Source organism: Lynx rufus, unplaced genomic scaffold (assembly GCF_022079265.1).
Source record: "Lynx rufus isolate CCGP_SWC_20201006 ecotype Redwood Valley unplaced genomic scaffold, mLynRuf1.p SCAF_17, whole genome shotgun sequence".
NCBI classification, from domain to species: domain Eukaryota; kingdom Metazoa; phylum Chordata; class Mammalia; order Carnivora; family Felidae; genus Lynx; species Lynx rufus.
The window spans coordinates 5,939,918-5,963,949 of NW_025814831.1; the positions used below are offsets into that span (position 1 = coordinate 5,939,918).

Here is a 24,032-nt window from a genome sequence, read left to right on the forward strand (position 1 = left end):
ACGTGAGAGGTCAAGTACTCACTGAGTACAACTTTCTTAATCATCGCACCACCCTGCCAATCTGCACTCGGTGCCCGGCTGGAAGCGTGACGTTAATAAGCCGCTGGGCACTCGACTGCTGCATCTGCCAGCATGTGAAGACCCCACCGGATGGGGGAGCCAAGGCTCTCAAGCCAACAGCCAAGAACCGGAAGCGCTTCCCGAGCCGCAGAGGCGCCCGCTGCCCCCTCTGCTCGCGCCCCGCCTGGTCGCCAGCTTACCTGGAGCGCGCACACAGGCCGGGGCACAACTGTTTCAGCCACACTTTTGCTGGGGGAGCTAAAATCAAAATCCTATCTCCCACGGGTCCGGCTGGGGGTCCTCTGAGGTAGTTCCTTAACTCGGGATGCCTGTCACCTACTCGCTCTCAGAGCTCAGCACGCGTAGGAAGGACCAAAACATCTATGTGCTGCTTCAATCACCAGTCACCGTAGCTGAGCGCGAAAGTAAAGGAAACTTCAGTTGCTTTATTTGGCTTCCAATTTCTGGGAGGCTCAAGAATTGGAATTATTCTGGACAACAAAAGGAAATAAGACTGTGCTTACAGAGCTTTTTCTGCCGTATTCTTTCTGTAGGATTGCTGTTTTATTGTTGCCCTTTCCGTTACATGGGCTGTACACATCAGGTGGTAAAAGGTACAATACATTCTACAACTGAGCACCACTTTCTGTAACTGAACAGGCAAAGAGAGTACACTGAACATCAGCATCTGGCAGTATTTTTCGGGAAAAAAAAAGTGACTAAAATGGGTTTAAATTGATTAACACTATTAAATCACATCTAATATTTGGTACTACATGATTCAATACAGCTATACGATACAATTATACAAAATGTGTTAACATCAAAGAATACAACCAAAATTAAGATAGCAAACAAAACCTATAGAACTTTTTTTTTTTTTACAGGAAAATACTTTTGAAGTATGCATGTAACTGCCCATTCTTTTAAAGAAAATCTACTGCAAGCAAAGTTATCAACCTCCAGAAAAATCACACGTAGCATTACTAAGCATATCCCCAAAAAGTGTACAATATGCACACTTGGAAAATACAAAATTAAAAAAATTGTAAGCAACAGGTGAGCTTCGTATTTATAAGAATGTGAAAAGAAGTCCCGTTTTCAGCACTGTTGTATAAAGAATCGTCTTTTGATGCGAAGTTCATGAATTGTCCTCCTGTTGGGACCACACTTTACAAAAACACCGTGTTTTTGAAACGAGATTACAGAGCAAGACAGAGCATCGTAGCCATGTCATCTTATTAAAGTTTGTTTTTTTTTTTTAATTTTTACTACTTTATCAAAACATGTCCCTTAGGTGTGTAGGATTCATTTTTAAAATTCTTTCCTAGAAACAATATACAAAGGAGAGGCGTCTTTATTCCCCATCACACTCCTGGAAGATGCTCCCCGGGGTCGAGAAGGGTCTTCTCCGTTCTTCTTCTCACTGGTTGTTTTTGGCCTTAGCGTGTGTTAAGATGTGAGATTTCAGGTTAGTCGACTGAGCAAACTTCTTATTACAGCCGTCGAAGGGGCACACGTAGGGCCTGTCCCCGGTATGGATGCGCACGTGTGTGCGCAAATTGAAGTCCAGTGAAAAGCGCTTCCCGCAGCCTTCGAACGTGCACTGTCCAGGAGAGACCAGAGAGAACCCGCTCAGACTCCGACCAGGCCCCGAGGGCGCCAGCAGCGGCCTGCTGCGCCACAGAACAGCCCGCTCCCCTCACCAGACACCGCTCCCTCCCTGTGCTGGGGAAGCGTGCCCGTCCCGTCACAGGGTAACTCCTGAACCCACCTCACGACTTATTTCAGTACGAGGGAGGAGAAATACCAAGAATCTCCCTCGGTATCATGTTACGGTGTTCGTATTTCTGTCAATGCCTCAAATAATAAAATACAAATGAGGGGAGCCCGGGTGGCTCAGGTGGCTAAGGGTCTGACTTCGGCTCAGGTCGTGATCTCACGGCTCGTGTGAGTTTGAGCCCAGCATCGGGCTCTGTGATGACCGCTCGGAGCCTGGAGCCTGCTTCGCATTCTGTCTCCGTCTCTCTCTGCCCCTCCCCCGCTAGCGCACTGTCTCTCTAATCTAAACCAACATTAAATAAACAAATGATTAGGAAGAGTTCTGGTGTCAAGTGTCAAAAAGCACCTTGTTGGGATGCCAGGCTGGCTGTCAGAAAAGCATGTGACTCTTGGTTTTGGGGTCGTGAGTTTGAGCCCCACATGGGGTACAGATATTACTTAAATAAAAGTTAAATAAGGGGCGCCTGGGTGGCCGGGTCGGTTGAGCATCTGACTTTGGCTCAGGTCGTGATCTCATGGTTTGGGAGTTCGAGCCCTGCATCAGGTTCTGTGCTGATAGCTCAGAGCCTGGAGCCTGCTTCAGACTCTGAGTCTCGCTCTCTTTGCCCCCCACCTCACCCCCCACTTGTGCTCGATAAGCATTAAAAAAAAAAAAAAAAAAAAAAAAGAACCCCGTTAGAGCTGTATTGCTAGTTCGTTCACTGGTCACGGGTTTCTAAAAGACAAGACAAAACGTTAACTATCCTTATTCTCGTCCAGTAAGATGCCGTGAGTTTCCGGTCGATTAGGAACTCAACATGCTTAAATCAACCACAGAAAACAAACTGCTTGCACACCACCGTGAGCGCACTAGCAATGCAGTTTTAGGCTTACTTGAGCAATCCTGTTGTTCTCTGCAGGTGAAATAGGCCCCCTCAACCCCCCCCCACCCCCACCCTACAGCCCGCCTCCAGGACCTGAGATCCGGCCTGTGGGGAAGTCGAGAGCCGGGCAGCCCTTCTCAGTATTTCCTCGGGACCCAGTTTCGTCTCCCGCAGAAGAGCACTCAGAGCGCTCGGTCTCTGGGCTGCGTCTCCCGAGCACCCGCGGCCCTGCCTACACCTGCAGGCGGCGTGGAAGGGGAAGGGACTGGCTCTACCTGAAAGGGCTTCTCTCCAGTATGAACCAGTTGGTGTCGTTTTAGTTTTGAGCTCTCAACAAAAGCTTTGCCACATTCTGCACAGACGTGGACTCTGGGGCCGTGGGTGTGCAGATGTTTTCTCATGGCAGAGTTATCCCTGAACATCTTTGTGCAGCCCTTCGAACAGAGAGAGAAGCTTAGTGGTTCACACTGCAGCTGTTACAAAGGATCCAACCGCTTAATAGCCTTCACTGATACAAGAAACCACGTAACCCCCCAACGCCCCCCCTTAAATTTTACTTAGTATTACAATAGAAATGTTATATCATTTAAGACAAAAAACCAGATAGCTGGAAAGGGCCTTCTCATTTAATGCAAACCCTTGTTTTACAGAGGAGGAAACTGAGGCTCAGAGATGTCTTCAGGTAGACTTGCCCAAGGTCACACCGCTAGTAGGAGCCGAGCTGGGAGTAGAACCCAGCACCCTGGCTTCCGGCCACACCGCAGCCGCCTCACCTGATAGGCCACGCCCACCCCCACCCCGATGAAGTAACACAAGCCCTGATAAACCAAAGGAGGTGAACTGGCGGCTGTCCACCACGACCTTGGGTGGGCCCCTTATTCTGTGCTGCAAGAATGGGCTGTCCTCCGTCGCCTACTGTTCCCTCTTCTCTCTTTGCCTCTTCCCCTTTCTTGACAGAGAAAGAAGAGCGTCTCCAAGGAATGACAACTACAGAAGAAACTGACTCGGTGAGACACCAGAAGAGAAGCGGGCGCGCGGGCACCAGGGCAGGGCGGGGAGGCGGGCGGGCACGCGGTGCTCCCGAGAAGCATGGCCTCGCGGCCCTGGCAGTTTCTTCTGCAGTTGCTGTCCAGGGATGGAGGAGTGGGGTGGGCAGACAGCACACCGGGGTCCTCCCGGGAGGGGAGAGCCACAGCTTTTCCACTTTGACCCTCAGTCTGGGTTTCCATTTAGAAGATGGGATTTTCAAAAACGTAATTTGGAAAAGAAGGACACAGAGAAGTTAGAGGGGACGACAGGCTCGGAAGGCGTAACTGTTTTCAAATGCTTATTTGCTTTTTGGCCCCAAGGGAAATAGTTTCCCATTTCAGGATCTCCACGGTGAGAGCGTTAAAAAAAGGACGCAAAGAAGCCGGGAGGTCAACACAAGGACCAATTGAGACTTCTCCTCCTCCAACTGTTCATCTTTAAAAAAAATTCTTTATTCCATTAAACATTTCTCTCTTCTTTCTCTTCGCCTAGGTGGTACTTCTTTCTCTGTTTAGTTTTCCATCCATCCAATTAGGTGTGAAACACACACAGCCAACACCTCCAAGGACTTTTTAGACCGGCCTTCTGTTTGGAAGGCTGACCACATTTGAAAACAATTAAGCACCCCTCGAGTAACACACAATTGACAGGGTAAATTAAGAAAATTGTGCAGGATATGAAGTTTATTAGGTTTGCTTTAGTGACATCCAAAATAATTTCCAAATTTCCACAATGAGTTTACAGTCCCATAAAGGTCCGCAGGTGAGACACAATCCAAAGTCTTAAGACTGACTTGTTAATGATCCAGTAAGGAGAAATAAAATCCTAACACTGCATATTCAATATATAATAAAAGTAAAAACATTGGCACCCTACAGTGACCCCATTTAATACCATTTAAATTTAAGTGGCCTTTACTGAACAACAAAACTTACATCACAAATAGAGCCTCCTGAATTTAGAAACCAAAGATTGTAGTTCCTCACTTAATTATCAGATGGAAATTAAAGTGCAGATTTCTCAGGAGCTCTCTAAATCTTTGCTGGCAGTTTAACGAAGACCTTCCCCCTAGCATTACTTACTTTATGAGGGCAAGCTATTGTTCTTGGAGCATCATCTTCTTTAATTTTTCTTGGCTTCATTCTTACCAAAAAAGAAAAAAAAAAAAAAAAAAAGAAAAAAAAAAGAAGAGAGAGAAAGAGATTTGTAGGAGTGGGTAGACTCATCTGGCATAAATCATATAGCCCCTGAAATGTTTTCCTTATAGATACAAACCACTGAGATCACAACACGCGTCCAGGAGGGAAGGGATGCGACCACCGCAGCAAGCACCCGTGACCGGGAAGCACCTTCCCATTTCACAGATGCGGAAGCTGGCGCTCACGGAGGTGGGGCCGCTGCCAGGGTCTCCCAGCGAGTGAGCGGGGGCAGCTCGGAACGGACCGGCCCTGAGGTCAGGGTGCTTCCAGTACCTGCTCTTTCCTTCAAGCTTTTTAAGTAACACAAGAGACCACCGGCCCAGACCACAGAAGAATCTCCTGGCGGGAGCAAAGCATAGTGTCCAGGGGCAGCAGCTGTGATGGTAAAGCTGCCTTGTGAAAAGGAAGCGGCAGGTATGGGAGGGTCTTGGGACATACATCCCTCCAATACCGCTACAAAAAAAGGGAGGGAGTGTTCATTTCATACTGACGGGCCTTATCTTTAAAATACTTTTTTAAAAGGTACAGAATAGTTCTTGTAAACAGAATTACTTACATTATCTCTGGAAAGAGACACAGTAACAAACTGTTGGTCCCGAGGCTTGACGGAGGAGCCCCTATGGGTTCCTATGGGAGCCCCTGGTGGCCAGGCGGGAACACCCCATACCCTTTCCCTTTCCCTTTCCCACTGTTTAATTTTTATCATACTACTTTTGGTGGCGATGGGGGGGAGATGACCATTTTTCAAAAAATAAGTGCGTTTTTTTTTTTTAAGTGACAGCGATTTCTGGCCCTGCTCCGGGACCGGGTAAAACAAGAGGCCTGATCACGTACGTGGGCAGCGGGGAGAGCCCTGTGCGGAGTCACTACCCAGAGAGCTCGCTGATTTGATAGCTTACCTACCTGCTATTTCCACTGAACCAACCTCTGGTCTTTTGTCAAAACTCTCTCTCCAAATACTCCCTACAGATCTGTGTGTGGTAGAGGGGTGAGAGATTAAGAGTTCCTAGAAAAACTAGAAAAACAGATTTACATGTCTGAAACAGACGTTCTCTCCTGTCCCTACGTCTGTCACCTCACACTCCTAGGTGAGGACACACAGTTAACAGGTAAGCAACAAAGTCAGTGAGGCCTTCCCAAGAAGAGCTAACTTACCAGCGCTCTTTCGGTACAAAAGATCTCTGTGGTCTTCTTTAAGTTAGCCAAGGCCCTAACAATACCCTTCTTCACCCTCGGTCTGGGAAAAGGGCGACCCGAAGCTTCCACTTGATAAAACCTGAACTCACGTAGTCACCTAGTTAAAACTCTCCATCCCTGGGCGAGCATCATTGAAACAATTTACCTGGTGGCTGTGACTTATTTCTACACTTCACTTGATCTCAGCCAAAAGGCCCGAGAAGTGATGTGTAATTTACTTCTAAGGAGTTTGTTCAAAGCCACATACCCTTCCCACTTTAAATTCTAGCAGAGCATTTTCATCTTGGTACCCGCCCCCATTCCAACCCTGTAGAAAACACGTTCTTTCTTGGACTTGGAAGATCACCCCATCAGTTAGCAGATACTTTCTAAGTGCCTGTTTGTATACAGGGCTCAGAACTATCCAGTTATCTTAAACACCACTAAATCCTGGAGCTCAAGAACGAGCTCGCAGAGAACTAAGGAGAACAGAAATTTGGTGCCACTGCGCCACCTGGAGGTAACAGCAGAGTTCGGAAGACAACAGTGATTCACATAAAAGGGTTCTACTCCAGTCAGTAGTATTTTATTAAAAATAAAAAAGGGTCTATTAAGAACCAAGCTTCAGTCTTTATAATGTTCATCCTTTGACGACTGCACTGAAATGCTCTTTGTCTCGACTGCGCAAGTGGCTACGTGACTGCGCCTGTCCAAATTCTCTCAGGTGGCACTCACCTAAGAGAGGGTGGATTTCACTCTATGCAAATTACGTTAATAAACTGACTGTGACAGATTAAGTTGCAGACAACCACTTCCTGTCCCACCCATCTGGGGTCAATGTCAGTGAGGTGCCTGCATCAGTAGGACAGGTGTGCCCACGCTACCTTCCATACAGTTTCTTAAATTTATTCCTAGGAACTTGATTTTCAAAAAATGTTGATCATGGAAATTTTCAAATATACACTAAATTAAAGAGCATAGTACCCTGTACCATTTACCAAACTCTCGATTTCTTAAATGTCATTATTACCATTATCAAAATGGTATTCTTCTTAAAATGTCATTTGCAAAATGTGTGCCAGCATTTAGCAGTATCACTGATTTTAGAATGAAAGTTTAAAATGTACTTGGACAAACACCCTTGGACTCAAGAAGGAAGTGGAAGGTGTAACTGCGGCCACTCTTAAGTTCCTTGGCAAATCCTCCTTCTTCACTACAGAGTGGCAAATGAGGCAGTAATGTTGGTACCTTTTATATTTTACTTGAAGGCAACCACTGAAAAGGTCATTTTCCAAAACGTAGATTGAAAAGTATTTGTGTGTGTGTGTGTGTGTGTGTGTGTGAATAACGACTAAAATTAAAATCTTCGTGGCACCAACTGATATATAAACCTACAAAATAAAGTGGCTGAAATCCTAAAAAAGAACAAAGTTTAAAAAGACTAAAATCCTATGCTGCTACTCAGAGCATCTCCTCAGCCCGTCCCAACTGCTCAGAATAACCAGGACTGGAGTTTCTCCTTGACTGGGATCCTTTGCAAAGGACACCAGGGACGGTGGCTAGGCGCTGTGGCGGAGCCAGAACGGGGGCAGACCTGGCGGGGACTCCTATGGCCGCGTGACCTTGAGCAAATCACTGAACTTCTCAGCCTCAGTTTCTTACTCTGTAAAAAGGCAGAATGCTACCTGCTTTAGAGCCGCCAAGACTGAAAGGGATGATGTACACGAAGCTCTTGGGGGAATGGCAGCTATTATTATCCCCGGCTGTGTGCTAAGTGGGCCTAGCTAAAAATGAGTTCGTTCCTTTAAAAAAAAAAAAAAAAAAAAGCCAGTCAGACTCAACAACCCAGAAGGTTCTGGTGCTCTAAGCCCCCGTTTTCAACTGAAGGGCTGAGAGACTGGAGAAAAATGGCACAAACAGAAAGGCGCCTTCAATGTATTGCGAATTACAAGAAGGAGCCAGGCAGCCAACAAGAGAAGCTTCTTGCTCTGTTATAAAAACAGGGCCCGGGCTCCCGGTGGCCTGGCCGCCGGCTTCCCACCAGCTCACTCCGCACACGTGGAGGGAACAACACGGTAAAGCCTGGACTCCGGGGCCAAAACCGGCAGGAGTTTCCTGGCACAATGTTCAGCAGGGGGAAACCGCCAAAGTTCTAAGTTGCCCCAGAAGCCAAGATGAAGCGTTTTTGAAGGAGCCGATTCTTGAATGAAAATCAGCCCGTTTGCTGCCAAACAAGCTTCGTCGCCTCCAGACCAGAAGCCCCACCGTGACCGTGAGTGACGGTGACTGTGCTGGTGGGGCTGGGGCGGAAGGCCCCCCGGGCATGGCTCTAACCGCAGCCGCAGCTCCCCTCCCTTCCCGGTGCACAGAATACCGCTGCCCCAGACAGATGAGCGAAGCAGACAGTACATATTCCCACGATGGTCCTCTCGGCCCCACTAGCACATCTCCTCTCTACGCCGACCCCATGAAGGAGTCTCGGGGTGGGAGTGGACAACGACAAAAATGACCAACCTGGGACTGACCTAACCGCTCTTAATTCTGCTCTTTCTAGACTACGGGTTTCCCAAGGGCTAACTTTAGTTGATGAAAAGGGCACACAGCTTGTCTGATTTCACCAGGAAGTGGAACTCGCCTGGTGCCACCCACCGACCACTTTTTCAAGTATCAAAAAGAACGAAGGCACCGCCCCAATACCAGGACTTTCAAATTAAAGCCCTGATTTCTTATACTTGCTCCCACGCGTGTAACCGATTTACCACTGACCGGTTTTCTAGGCTCGGTGTGGCAGGGCACCCGAACCATTTCTTGCTCAGTTTTCAGGTCCGGGGCGCACGCAGGAGAGGGAAAAGCAGCGAACACTGCCTCAGGCCAACAGCTGAGTCACAGAGTGGAGGTGGATAGAGACGGGAGGCCAGCAGAGCAAGTTCTGTGGGTCTTTACAAATGAAGACGATGGGGTCTGGCCACTGACAGTTGGAAACTTGGTGCCTTTCTGTCTTTGGCTTTCAGAGCCCCCGTCCCCAGTGCCAGGGCCCCTGAAGAACCCTATTCAGCAGCTGGTCACACCCATTCTCAAAATGCAAAGACCTAACAAAATAGGGCATTCCAGGCTCCAGCATCTCTCACCACCGCCACCGTCCAATTAGAGACTGGGTAGGCTTGACACGACCTGTTCCACGACACTATGGACAACAGGGATGAGCGTGCGCCCAACCGTATACCCCCCCTTTGTATACACCGTCAGGAAGAGCAAGATCTCATTCTATTCCGTACACAGAATGAAATCTTCAACGGGCTCATTAGCAAAGAAACACGCACTATATTCAGAGTACGTACACACACTGCCTACTGCAGAACGTACCTGTGCACTAGGACCGCATTTCCTGCTCGAGGGGCCCAACGCGGGGGCTTTAGGACGCGGAGAGACTTGCAGAGTCGGGGCAAACACATTCTCTGCACTTTATCAAATTTATGCCCATTTTTAGGCCATGGCTTTCTTAGCACTGCCTCTCTCTTCAGGGGGTTTCTGATTATCTTCCTTTTTTAGAAAACTCTTTCCCGTACCACTAACACCTCCTGGCTTCCCTTCCTACCCATTCTCCATTCCCACTGCGGAATGAACTCAACTTTTCCTGAAGAAACTCTTACAACTCACCCAACTTTCTATTCTGAGTCGAACGTGTTTCCAGCCTGCCTCACAGCTGCCTTCGTGACTGTCTGTTCACCAGACTCTTTAGGAAGGCTTCTTTGGATGTGCTGGAGTAGATCTGCAGGTGACCCCCTCAGAAAGGGTGCGTGCAACATCAAACAAATCCTTCCGTGTCTAAAATCGCCACTATTTTGCCTGATATTTGATGGGCAGCTTGGCTGGATCAAGGATTCCAGGTTTGTAGTAACTTCCTCACAAATCGCAAAACGTGCCTCCATTGTCTTCTAATTACTGCTGGTGAAGAACAGTCTCATTCGGATTTCGTGGGGTTGAAGACAGCCCTGATGCCCGGGCAAGGCCACATGAAAACAAGCAGAAACGTCTACTCCACAACAGTGACACGGGCCTCCTGAGTATAGGGCCGAGCTTTCAGATCAGCTACCCCAATTCGTCAGCGAGAGGGAACAAGGCCGAGGGTCACTGTTCTGCTCACCAGCCCCAGGTTCCTTCTCTCCGTAAAACCCTGCCTCTATCCTCTGCTCCTCCACTGAAATACTTCGTGATGTCGAACTTAGAGAAATGTTATTTGTCCCTCTCTCGGACCTTCTGACCAGCCCAGAGGCTTCTGTGATGCTGTCCTTACTCTCCCAATCCACCCCCTATCTGCATGAATGGGCCCTCTCTGCGGTCACTGGTTCCCTTACCCTCCGGGCACAGGGTTTTCCCAAGCCTTTGTGCTGCGGTCTTTCCTCTCAGCAACCACCCTCTCACGGCACATCCGTCCGAGGCACCTTGCGGCTTCACCCCCCGCATCAGAGCAGTCTAGCCCTAACTTACTTCCTGAAACCACCTCGAGTCCAACAGGGATGATTCATTAGCATCTAAAACCAAACACTGCCGACCCTGAACCCCAGACCTGCACCCTCTCCCAATCTCCTGTCACCTAAGGTGCGAAGCTTTGAACATCCATTTTGATTCCTTTCTCGCGGAGACACACAGCCGGACTGGCTCTCAGTTTTTTCCACCATCCCCTGCCATGTTGATCACATCGATTCTTTCATAGTCTGGCCGCCACAGTCCTGGCTCGGGCCTCCGTGACCTCTCCCTCTTGCTGGCTGCACCTGCACCAAGCCAGCCTGGAGACGGCTGAAATGGAATCCTCTCCAAGTCCACCTCTGATCACAGAGCCCCTTCTCTACTGTTCACACACCTTTGGCCCCCGCCCACTTCATGCTGAAAATGTCCACGTACGTTGGCCCAGTACTCACAGAGCTCAACGATCTCTTAAACTCCAACTGTCTCCCTGTGAGCATCTGAATTCCCAGCCAAACCTATTTTTCTGAACACATAGTGGATGAGGGCTGACTACGCACCTTCCACTGTGCACGTGCCACACTAGCCATCAGTCCCGAGGAAATCCCGTCTGCCCACCAAATCTGAGTGTCTACAAGGCTCAGATCACATGCCACTCCTTCTACAAGCTTTCCACGATTCCTATGCTCCGTGTCTCTACCCCTGAGAGAGCAGCCCCTATCCTCACTGAAGTCCAAGTGCAGTAACGAGACGTGACTAACTTTAAAAATACATTGACAATACTAAACACTGGCAAGAAATCTGACTCAAATCTGTCCAAATACTCTAATCTCATTGCTGACTATGTATCTACAGACTCCATTTTTATTTGCGTTTTTGGGGGAAAGTATGGAGTTAATATTTGAGTAACATACCAGTATTTAAAATATGAAGGCAACAAAAGCCGGGACAAAGTGTCCTCAACAAGAGGACAGAAGCCTGAACTTTTTTGGGTAAGCCGTGATCAGTCAGAAATAAGCTAATGTGTATAATTCTCCACGACTGCAGTTTCACAGGATAGGACAAAAGGGCACAAACCCCTTTTTGACAACACATCTGACACGTGGTGAAACTGAGGCCCCAAATGGCAGGAGGTTACCCACCTTGTTTTCGGCAGGGCTGGGAGAAACGAGGACATTCCAGGGCCTCCAGCTCTTATCTACTCCCCTCTGCTCTCAGGAGAAAGAAAAGAGAGGGCCCCGTTCTGTTCCTAGATGGTGTGGGATCACAAAGATTTCTCTCTTCCTGTTCCTGCCCCTGCCTAACTAAATTTCCTGGCTATTCCAGGCTTCATTCACCCTCAGGTTGGGAAAAGAAGTAGTCCTTCTGCTCCAGAGTTTATGAGTTCTTTTCACTTTATTTACAAGTTTGTCTTTGAGTGTGTTCTCACATCCTCATAACGACTGCCAAACGGCACTGGAAAATAAACAACATGAAAAGCGGCAGAGGCTTCTGTGGGAACCCAGCCCGTCGCAGACAAGACAAACCTGCAGTGGGTTCAGATCGTCCTGACTGCTCACCTTGGACGGTCACGGGGGGTCCTGGCCCTGAAAATGCTTGATCTCATCCTGTCATGCCAGCTTTAATTAATAAAACACTGGGAGCTTAACTGATCGTGTGCTGCAGTACGAACGGACGTGCCTTCCCAGTGGCCAGCTGTGCAGGTCTAGAAGCAGCCCAGGGCCCCTGCAGCTGGGTCCGGCACGATACCCTCAAATTTACAATGTACGCCGGGCAGGGGGGTGGGGGGGGGTAGGGGGAGGGGGTTGTGTTAAGACAGCGGCTTCCAAACAAATTATGTGCAGTTTTTTCACAGGCAGTATCAATTATGAAATTAAGAAGTATTCGCTGCATCTCACTGCCTGCAAGGATCTAAAATGGTGCCACTCACACTAATAGCATAGTTCCTACTCAAAATAAAACTAACTGCTTTTGTTTTCAGACGTTTCCCTAGAGCAAGAATACAAACCGCCCTTGTAACTTAGGCACCAAAACCACAGCGGCCGACACTCAAGCACTTTGTACCATTAAAAAGCAAGGCAAGTTCTTCCGTCTTACCTAGCAAATTCCGCCAGTTGTTTGGGGTCTGAGAGGTCAATGCCGGGTATCCCTCCAGGAGGAAGCTTCTTTCCTGTCATATACTCTGAGTAATCAGGAGGGGAGTTCTCTCCAATGATCTGCTCTTCAACCACTGTCTCATGGTCAATATCTTTTTTTTCATCTGAAACACGCCAGAACATTATTTTTAGTGGAGCAAAAATGTATGCGTGGGCAAATACGTTAAAGAACTACAAAAAGGGCTTTCGCGAGCAGCTTCTGACGCGGCTGATTTACAGCCGCTAAGCCTCGTGTCTTAGCCACCCAGGCTTCCTCCTCCATCTCTTGAAATCCCGTTTCTGCTTGAAGGTCACCAAAATCTGCGATGCCAAACCTCTGTGCTAGTGTGGCCGTCTTAGCTGGTCTGGGATAGTCTCCGTTCCTGACTCCGCCTCCACTTGCCTGGGGCTGCTCCCCCTTCTGGAACTGGCTTCTCCTCCCTCCACCTCTCGGACTTCTGCTCTCTGTCTACCCTACACGCACCCCTGAAGCGGCCCCGCGGACTGGAAGCTCCTGCCCCAGCCTTCGCCCCGAAGCTGGCCTCCCGCCTCCCACTCCAGCCCCACCAGTTCTCGCTGCTATCCCCGTACTCTTTGCCTCGGCTTTGATGGCTTTTCAGCTCCTCTAAGGACTCCCAGCCCTTCACCCCAACCCCGTGGCCTGTGCACGTGCAAGTTCAGAATGACAGCACTATGCTTTTTGTCGGCTTCTCCCGCTAGACCACGAGGACGGGAATGCTTGTCAGTTCTGATCCCAGGGCCTTGTTCAGTCTGTGCATAACTGGCTCCCGATAAATACACGTTCCTACTCATAGGGCTTATTGTCACAAGTCCAACAGGTTAAAAAAAATAAGGAATACTGACCCCCGTCATTAATATCCTACATCCCAGATAGCAAATCCTACTGATTTTTGAAAGGTCTTCTCCCCTTGCCCCACGGCCATCAAGGTAGCTCCTACCCTCATCTCAAACCTCAATGACCATCAATTTCTTAATTCATCCTTCCAATTCTGTTCTCTGCTGTAACGATGCCCTGTATGCCATAAAGATCAACTGGTGCACAAAATACAGTTGATGTATTTCCACCTGTGGTGTGAACCCTTGAGGTATAACTTAACATTTTTTTTTAATGTTTACTTAGTTTTGAGAGAGACATGCTGAGTGTGAGCGGGGGAGGGACAGAGAGAGAGGGAGACACAGAATCCAAAGCAGGCTCCAGGCTCTGAGCTGTCAGCGCAGAGCTCCATGCGGGGCTCAAACTCACGAACCACGAGATCGTGACCTGAGCCGAAGTCAGACGCTTAAGCGACTGAGCCACCCAGGCACCCCCAGATGCCTGCTAACTGAAAATTTCTGCTTCTTCATCAAAATGCTTCACAAACAGCTGTAACCAAAGGACTCTCCAAAGTGAAAACAGGCTTATTCAATTCTTACCTTTCCACCAGCTAAAAAACAAGACCAAACACCAAATCAAACCAAACCCTACAGCTGCTGTTACTGCTGAACAACTATGTTCAGCTGCTTAAACACACGGCTGACATCAGGGTATGTGGGCAAGATGCAGACAGAGGGTAGCTTTACTCGATTCCTTTGGTCATTATCATGTTCAGTCACTCCTGGCGATGAAAAGCACAGAACAGGACACTTTTAAACTTTAAGTGTCTCTCTTCTCCCACCACGCTTCATCTTAGAAAATGTTATTCATCACTGCAAGGAATCAGAAAATAGTAATAGCAGCCAACATGTCACTGAATGTTGACGTGGAGCCACTGTTTTAATTACAGCACGTATCGCCCTGGAAGTGGACAAATGAGCTCGTTCACGTTCCAGGAGAAAAGGCTGAGGCCCCGAGACGCTAAGCAGCCGGCTCAGGGATAACTAGTCCGGTAAGGGGCAGGTGTGAACCCAGGAAGCCTAACTCTCAGATGTGTGTACTTCACTGTTAGGCCCAGGCGCCTGTTGTTCGGGCCTGTTGCTCGAGAATGATCTCGACAACATATCCCAGGTCACCTCTTTACAGACAAAGCAGCCTAGGGCAAAAATAGCTGCATGCCTTCAGGAAGGCCAGGCGACGTGGTTAATGATCCTAAGCTTGAAAGCTAGGTAGGACTCTGCACCACAACCGGATTCTTTAACTTCTTCCCAGCACTGTCCTCGCTCCTTCACCTTCCAATCTTCCAATGGAGGCACAACTTCTCCATCAACTTTCGGGTGCTACAGAAATGCTCTGAAGGGCAGGGGAGCTATGTTTCTTACGGATGTTCTGTGCTCCTGTTACAAGGATGCTAGCAAGGCTGACGATCACCGCTGCTCTGAGGAAGCTACTGATCGGGAGAGGCTAGGGCAGAAGGTGGCCGGCCAGCTCGGCTCCTGGATTAAAGGGTCACAGGCTGAATTATTCCTTGCACAGTTCAACACACATCAACTGAGGCCTCCCTATGCCCCTGGCACCGTTCTAAGGCCCCGGAAACCAAAGCCTCTGCCCTCATGGAACTTCTATTCTAGTGAGAGAGCCGTCCTGGTTGCGGCCGCTACAGCACAACTACCACAGACTGCGAGGCTTAAACAGGTGTTTATTGCTCACAGTTCTGCAGATCGAGGCGTCAGCCAATTCAGTTCCTGGTGAGGGCGCTCTTGCCGGCTGGCAAACAGCCTTCTTGTTGTCACGTGGCAGAGATGGCCATCATCTCTTTCGTGGCCCTTCTTTCAAGGGCACCAATCCCATCGTGAGGCCTCCACCTCGTAACCTAATTACCTCCCAAAGGCCTCACCTCCAAATAAGATCACACCGGGGGACTTTAACGTCTGAATTGTGGGGGGACGCAAACAAGTCAAATGAGGAAATGCTTCCTCAGGCTCCAGACTTGGTTCTCAGCTCGAACACTGAAGAACATCAAAGGGCCCAGAAAACAGTCACTGACATCACTAAGAACTACAATCAAAACATGCGTGAAATGAGTGTAAGTAGAGACTGACAAGTTTTACAATCCCCAAGTACAGCCAGTGAGCCAAACCCAGCCTGCCAGCCTCCCCCACTCCCATTTTCATGGTTTCCTTTTTATTTTTTTAAAAAACTTTTTCATTAAATAGACACTAATACAATGTTGATCATTTTAGTCATTTGTAAATGTAACCATTTTAACCACTGTAACCAATTTATCCACCATAAATGTGCAATCAGTGGCAGTAGGTATATTCACACTCAATATATATGCATATATTTACATTATAGATCATTACTATGTATACCTGAAATTTCATCATCCGCGACAGAAACTTGGTGCCCATTAACAGTAACTGCCCCCTTCCCCTGGTAACCTCTATTCTACTTCCTGTTTCTACAAATTTGCCTATCCCAGGTCCCTTTTTTTGAAGTTTTTATTTTTGTTTTATTCTAGAGAGCACGAGAGAGAGCAAGAGTGAGCGGGGAGGGGAGGAAGAAGAGGGGGAGAGGGAAGGAGTGGGGGGGTAGAGAATGAGAATCTTAAGCAGGCTCCACACTCAGCGCAGAGCGGGATGCAGGGCTTGATCCCACAACCCTGGGATCGTGAACCTGAGCCGAAATCGAGAGTTGGACACTCAACTGACTGAGGCACCCAGGCGCCCCTCCAGATATCTTCTATAAATGGAATCGAACAGTATTTGTCCTTCCACATCTGGGGTTTTCACTAAGCACAATGTTTTCAAAGTCCATCCATATTACAGCATATACAAAAATCCCATTCTTTTTCATGGCCGAATAATATTCCCGTGCGTACACACATTTTGTTTATCCATCCATCTACTGATGGACACATGAGTTGGTTCCACCTTTTGGCTGCTGTGAATAATGCTATGAACGGTGTGCACATATGCCACCTATGTGGGGCTCGAACCCATGAAGGTGAGATCATGACCTAAGCTGAAGTCAGATGCTTAACTGCATGAGCCACCCATTCAAGTTTTATTTTGGAGAAGGACTGCACATGCCTGGGTTATGAATCAGATGGGTGGGTGGGGGTCGTTAAGGATGTTAAGCAGGCCCTCTAAGTCTCTTGCTTGCATTTCTGGGAGGATGCCATCAGCCAAGTTAGAGAAAGATGGGGGAAAGACGTGTACAGAGGACCTGGAATTCTGCTTTAATCTGAGGTATCTGTGAGACACCTAGTGGACAGACTTCAAGGAGATACTAGAATATGCAAATGTGAGGATAAAAGAAATCAAAGCTAAGAGAACTACATGGACAGTATTGGCATGTGGACGGAGTTTAAAGCCAGAGAAATCTATTATAATATTATCTATTGGAGAAAACAGAGAGAGGAGATGGCTCAGAATGAACATCTGAGTGATTTCAACGTTCAGTGAATGAGGAAGACATTTTTGCAAAGGAGACCTAAGGAATTCTGCCCAGATGCAGGAAGAAAACTAGCTTTGTCTCGCAAGAATTGTACTCACTTACCAAGTGAAAGTGACACACAGTCAAGGCAGTCTGTCCCGAATATAGACAATAACCACGTGGTCTGCACGTGTTGCAGACCACAATCACACGGATTAAAGACAATCTGCTTTTGATGACCACTCTACACCTGCAGTTCTAAACAGTGTCAGTGACAATATTCTTGCCTCGTAAGATCTTTTGTTGGGTCTTTCTAAATAATTGCTGTATGCTTTCATAATATGTATTTAAACTTCATGTTATTACGTTTGTTACTTATTCCTTAATAAAGAGCATTACACGAAAGTTAACTTGCTGAACTCCTTGAAGACCACCAGCACACAGAAATCATCAAAAGGGCCATTAAGGATTAAACAACAAAATGTCAGGAAATAAACTATTTATATAGAAAAAAAATCACACTAAAAAAAAAAGCTGCTACAGAAATGACAAAAGACGCTAGGTTTTATGGTCAGAGAAATCAAAGACAATGTTTGCCTCATTTTCTCCAAGAACTGGACACACACTAATGCAACAGATCAAAGAATGTCAATGTCTGCTATTTTCTGGTCATTTAATCTCATTTTTGCAAAAGAAAGCTTTGGGGAGTTTTTGCCAAATATAAATTTATGATATAATACATTTACAGACAATAAGTACATATGTGTTTGCCCCTTAGTTCAAAAAATACATTAGTGAAATGTATTACTTCTTTTTGTACAGTTTTATTAAAAAACGTTTTGCTGTTATGTATTCAAATAAAGAAAAAATTCACTCTCTGCACTGGCCATTATTTTAATGTTTCATTTCATAATTACTACTGAAACAGGTTTGCCCTGTGGAAGGGGAAAGTATTAACTGATCTGCTCTGAATGTCAAGTATGTTACGGATGCCTACTGGCTGGTGTGTAATATCAAATACACACCTGGGCCAAGCAGACTCACGAAGCAAAAATATCTAAATCTCCTCTACAAATTGCTGCACATATAGATGCCCCTCTGGAGTGTTCCCTGAAGGCGGGACTTAGCAAATTCTCTCTGCACGGTTTCAGGGAGGCAAGCGAAGTCTCACCGCAGTGAGTCTCTATAACGGGTTTGACTTAAATTTAGGATCCTGAGAACCAGAACACAACTGGACAAAAAAAGCAAATTAAAGCCAAATTTCACAGTTCCTATTTGGAAAAAGCGGAGAACACAGGTCACTGCTTCAAAGGGGGGTAGTGTGGTAGGAAAAGGCGTAATGAGAACTTCCAGTCGAAACTGGGATCAGGTTACTCCAGCACCCATGAACGGTCGCCACCCGCATATGACCTACAACCGACAGAATGAAGTAAACTGACCTAAGATGGAAGGGAAAAAAACAGAATCTAGCCAATTCCACCCGTAAATGGGGCACACACTTTGTATTCAAATGGTTTGGAAGTAGATGATCTTCCCGAGGTTTGGTCAAAGGGCCAACGGTAGCCTCACACTGTGGCTCATGCCCCGGGTCCCTCTCCTCATCTGCTCCTCAGACACGCCTTTCATCATCTCACACCATTGTAAGAAGGGCGAGGGGCGCCTGCGTGGCTCAGTCAGTTAAGCGTCTGACTTCGGCTCAGGTCATGATCTCGCAGTTTGTGAGTTCGAGTCCTGCATCGGGCTCTGTGCTGACGGCTCAGAGACTGCAGCCTGCATCGGATTCTGTGTTTCCCTCTCTCTCTGCCCCTCAAAAATAAATAAAGTTTAAAAAAAAAAAAAAAGGGCGAGTACAGTACCACCACAGACAATTACAGACTTTTTTTTTTTTTAATTTTAGAGGGGGTGGAGGGGCAGAGGGAGAGAGAGAGAATCTCAAGCAAGATTCACACCGTCAGCACAGAGCACTACGTGGGGCTCAATCCCGACAATCCTGGGATCATGACCTGAGCCCAAATCAAGAGTCGGTCGCACAACTCACTGAGCCACCCAGGCGCCCCCTGTGAGACATTTTAAGACAGAAACCACATCCACATAACTTTTATTATAGCCAAAGGTTGTAACTGTTCTATCATTAGTTAGTGTTCATCAGTAATTTTAGGCATGCGTGGTTTCAGGCCTCCGCTGGGGGTCCTGGAATGCACCCCCACAGATAAGAGGGAACTTATATAAATATGTATAAATATACCTCTGTCCTAACCCTACCTCCCAACTGCTCAGTTTTCTTCTACATCACCAAAGCACTCATCACTCCCATCCTAGTTTGAGAGGCAAAGCAAAGAGACTCAAAATAATTTACAAAGTAGTAGGACTGGGGCCCTGGCTAGCACCCCAAAACTTTGAATAAAGACTCAAATATATTTAAAAAAAAAAAAAGGACAGGATTAAGTAACTAAATATTTGGAAAGGCTGGAAGCACTCTACAGGTCCTAGGTCCGGGTAAGAGGTGTAAAAAGTGGAGCTTGGGCACTTGGGTGGGTGGCTTGGTCGGTTGAGTGTCTGACTCTTGATTTCCGCTCATATCATGATCCCAGGATCATGGGCTCAAGCCCTGAGTCAGGCTCTGGGCTGAGTGTGAAGCCTTCGTAAGTGTCTGTCTGTCTGTCTGTCTGTGTCTCTCTCTCTGCCCCCCTCCCTCCCCCCCCTGGGGTGCCTAGGTAGCTCAGTCTGTTAAGCGGCCGACTTCCGCCCAAGTCATGATCTCATGGTTCATCGGTTTGAGCCCCACATGGAGCTCTGCACTGACAACTCAGAGCCTGGAGCCCACTTTGGATTCTGCGTCTCCCCTCTCTCTCTGTCCCTCCCCCACTCATGCTGTCTCTCAAAACTGAATAAACGTTAACAAATTTTTTTAAAAATTCACTCTCTGCCCCTCTTCCCTGCTCAAGTACGTGCCCTTTCTTTAGAAGAAAACAAAAACAAAAACAAACCGGTGGAGACTCACCTGCCCTCCCCACTCCAACCAAACCAGCCCTCTCACAACAAGTTATTCAATGTCAATGTCGAAGAAAAGCTACGTGGTAGCTACAAGTTTCCCCTTTGCCCACCTCTCACCCTCCATCTACATCCAGTCTGCTCTCCAAAGCCCAAGCCTCTTTCCTGCAAGAGACCTCTTTCGTTCCTGTTACTAAGCCTTACTTGCTTTCCTCGTTTCTGAAAAAAAAGTAGACAGACCATCTCTAAGGCTGAGGCCAGGGAAAGCTTTAAATGGCAGCCACTATGTCTGGAGCACAGCAAGGAGGGAGCCCAAACACCATCCCACGTCCCCGACCCTCCTGGGTGTAAGGGGAATAAGAGTAGGTCCTACGCTTGATGATTTTTTAAAGAATGGTGAACTTCTGGTCAACTGGAGTATGCACGGAAAGGCCGTGGAAAATCCAGAATCGCCTTCAATTAGCTTACATTTTAAGTCTTCACCTGTCCTAAAACACCACGTGAAATTCTGGACACCAAGCTGGTTTGGAAGCTGCACATCATCACTCAGTGGGCCTCTTCATGTACAAGCAGTGTTTTAGAATTCAGTCCTAAGAAAGGCTGGACTTCTCTGGAAGCTTTCCTCATCTTAGATCAGCAGTAGCACTGTTTCCCTTTCCACCTTGACCCACAGGGAGCTCATGAGGGTTGGCCCTGAGGCTTCCTTTCTCCCCCTGGGATCCTGATTTTCTATTTTCACCAAGGCACACACGTGTATTTACCGACTTACTTATTTACCCAGGTTGGCTAGATCTTGTTCCTCCACACCTTTCATCTCAGGTCGTCAACTCTGGTCTGACCCTTCGACGTGACTTACGACAAAAACGACATTATCGACTGACCACTGCTATCACCCAAACCTTCGCTGGGGAGAGGGGGGAGCGCTAGCTATTTGAGATCCAGTGCTAAGCAACAGGCAGAAATCACTCACAGGCTGTTTCCACTCCTTCCCCACTAATAGAGAAGACAGGATACTGTCATTTACTGCATACCTGGCTTCATGCTGCAACTGCCATATTCCTCGAGGCAAACAAAACCTTGAAGATATTAACCCCGTGCCTTTGGTCTAAGAAATAAGCCTCAGAAATGTCAAGTCATGTACTGGAAGAAGCATAGTTAAGCGGCAGGCCTAGGATTTGAAAGTAGGATTGACGGAAGTCCACGCCTTTCCTAAAAAGGGAACACTCCTCTGCCCTCGCCTCACCCTTCATGCTTCTTTTCCACCTATGCAGTCATGGATGATGATGGTATTCTGGTCTCTAGGCCATGATTCTACCTTACTGTGCAATTTCCATGCACTGACTCAGTCATTTACCAAGAACCTTCTATACGCCTAGTGTTATACTAAGGCTGCAGGGTTACAGGCCCCAAACTTACTCTCTAGAGGAAGCAGACAGAAACAAGTTAAAGAAAAAAGCAAGGTAATTTCAGATAGTGCTCCAAAGAGACTCAAACAGAATTAGGAGAGTCAGAGTGGAGGACCAGGAAGGCCTCAGAGCTGAAATGTGAAAAACAATGCAACACAAGAATGTGGAACATGTGGGGTCCCCGCACTGGAAGTAGAGGTAAGAGCAAAGGAACAAGTTCAAGGAACGGAAAGAAGGCTGGTATGGCTGGAGCATAAAGGGAGAGGAAGCAGGAAAGGAAAGCACGGGCCCGATCATGTGTGGCCTCATGATAAGGAGTTTGGGCTTTAAGCAGCGTGATGAGAATCTGCAGGACATGTGTACGTGTATGTGTAAACACAAACATACTTACCAAACCATTAAACATTTTTTTAAATGTTCATTTATTTTTGAGACAGAGAGAGACAAAGAGCATGAGAGGGGGAGGGGCAGAGAGAGAGAGAGGGAGACACAGAATCCAAAGCAGGCTCCAGGCACCGAGCTGTCAGCACAAAGCCCGACATGGGGCTCGAACTCACGAACTCATGACTGAGCCACCCAGGTACCCCACTGTAACCATTTTAAAGTCTACAGTTTGGTTGCATTAAATAAATTCACACGGTTGAGCTGGAAGGGTTTTAAAGCAGGGGAGTGAATGAAGCCATCTGATTTAAGTCTTAGAAAATTCAGAAAGGTATAGATAGTGTGTGCCTAGATCCCAGAGGTGAAATCCAGAAGTCTGCACATAGTCCTTGTTAAGATTAATACAGGAGCCATCAGCATTAGCACAAACTATAAGTGAGTTACCAACAAAACAAGAAATGAAAAGCCAATTGTCAATTTGGAGAAGTGGATGCGGCTCCCATCCCTCAAGGCTTTTGGGTGCTTATGAGCTAGAAGACCTAGAAGGAAAAGAGAGGATGGAGTTGAGAACCACAAAAAGGCTGTGAGGTACCAGAAATTCTGTAGTTTGTGACTCTCCTAGAAGAAACAGGGTCCAGGGCACCTGGGTGGCTCAGTCAGTTATGCATCCGACTTCGGCTCAGGTCATGATCTCACCATTGGTGGGTTCGAGCCCCACATCAGGCTCTGCACTGACAGCTCAGAGCCTGCTTGGGATTCTGTATCTCCCTTTCTCTCTCCCCCTCTCCCACTTGCACTTGGTCTCTCTCTCTCTCTCTCTCAAAAATAAATAAACATTAAAAAAAAATGGGTGGGGGGGACCACCACCACAAGACACGTGGTCCAGGTTCCAACAGAAGTGCTTCCAGCACGCCTATAGCAGGCTCCTTCCCTACTGCACACTTCTTACATTCAAGGGAAATAATTTACCCAAGAAAAAAAGAGCCCATCACAACTATTTACATTGTCTTCATGTTTAATCGTATCTGAGACCACTGTGTAAGACCAAAGTGATTTCATGGTTATTAAGAATTTTAGTCAGGGGCACCTGGGTGGCTGGGTCGATTAAGAGTCTAACTCCAGCTCAGGTCACGATCTCGTGGTTCATGGGATGGGGCCCAGCATTGGGTTTTGTGTTGACAACTCAGAGCCTGGAGCCTGCTTCGGATTCTGTGTCTCCCTCTCTCTGCCCCTTCCCTGCTCGCTCGCTCTCTCTCTCTCACTCCAAAAAAAAAAAAAAAAGAAAGAAAAGAAAAAAAATTAAAAAAAAAAATACCTCTAAATTTTTTTTTACTCATTGGGGAAGCTGGGTGGCTCAGCTGGTTAAGCTCAAGTCATAATCTCAGAGTTGGTGAGTTCCAGCCCCACATCGGGCTCTGGGCTGACGGTACAGAGCCTGCTTGGGATTCTCTCTCCCTCTCCCCTGCTCACAGGCATGAACATGCGCGCGCGTGCTCTCTCTCTCCCTCTCTCTCAAAATAAATGAATGAACTTAAGAAAAAAAAAGTAGGAAGAAAAAAAGAATTTTACTCAAGTTCCTAATACCTCATTCACCAGATCACTTTAAAATTAGAGTTCTGCTTTAAGAAAGTGAGTATATCTCCCTACTGTCATGCAGGAGTTCAGAAAGGAGTAGAATTTCTTTGTTCTAAAGGAACTGAAAATGCTGTTAGGGATCCCCCAACTCTAAGTCATTTGACAAAGAAACCAAGGTCAGACGTTAAGATTCCAACGCGAGATATTTGGTCAGTGCCCTCTAAAAAGGAAATCTGATGCTTGTTACTAATGATTCCCAGAAACCCAGGCTTGCTATTATTGATAATTACCCACAAAGTTAAACAGAATGGGACCTACTAACATAAGGTACTCAGGAATAGGAAACGGTTCTCCTGCGTCATTAAGTCCCCCACACATAGAGAAGTACCAACTCATACAGTACAGTCAACTAACTTCCAAACCTACGCAGCACATCTTCCTAATGTTCCACGAACCGTAATGAAATTATTACCGTCAACCTCCAAACAGTGTTTCAGATGCCAAATTTTAAAATACAAGATTTGAATGTTTACCCAACAATACTATAGAATACAACCCACTGGTAAATATTCAGGTGTAGAAATTGTAAGTTTTCACTTTTAGGTCCTACATGTATGGGAAGGAGTAAAAGCAGAGTTCAGAGAATGGTCCCCCGG

The 24,032-nt window shown here is 47.1% G+C and overlaps 1 protein-coding gene across 1 annotated transcript in view; it reads right to left on the minus strand.

Annotated features, from left to right (window-relative positions):
- Window positions 1-486: 486 nt before the first annotated feature.
- Window positions 487-24,032, minus strand: part of YY1 (YY1 transcription factor) — a 28,683-nt gene continuing 5,137 nt past the window's right edge. Inside the window, exons 2-5 of the mRNA XM_047080115.1 lie at window positions 12,671-12,833; window positions 4,817-4,877; window positions 2,981-3,139; window positions 487-1,666 (exon numbers count right to left, since the gene is read on the minus strand). Coding sequence (XP_046936071.1) covers window positions 1,484-1,666; window positions 2,981-3,139; window positions 4,817-4,877; window positions 12,671-12,833 — 566 coding nt within the window. The 3' untranslated portion in view covers window positions 487-1,483. The remainder of the gene's footprint in view (window positions 1,667-2,980; window positions 3,140-4,816; window positions 4,878-12,670; window positions 12,834-24,032) is intronic.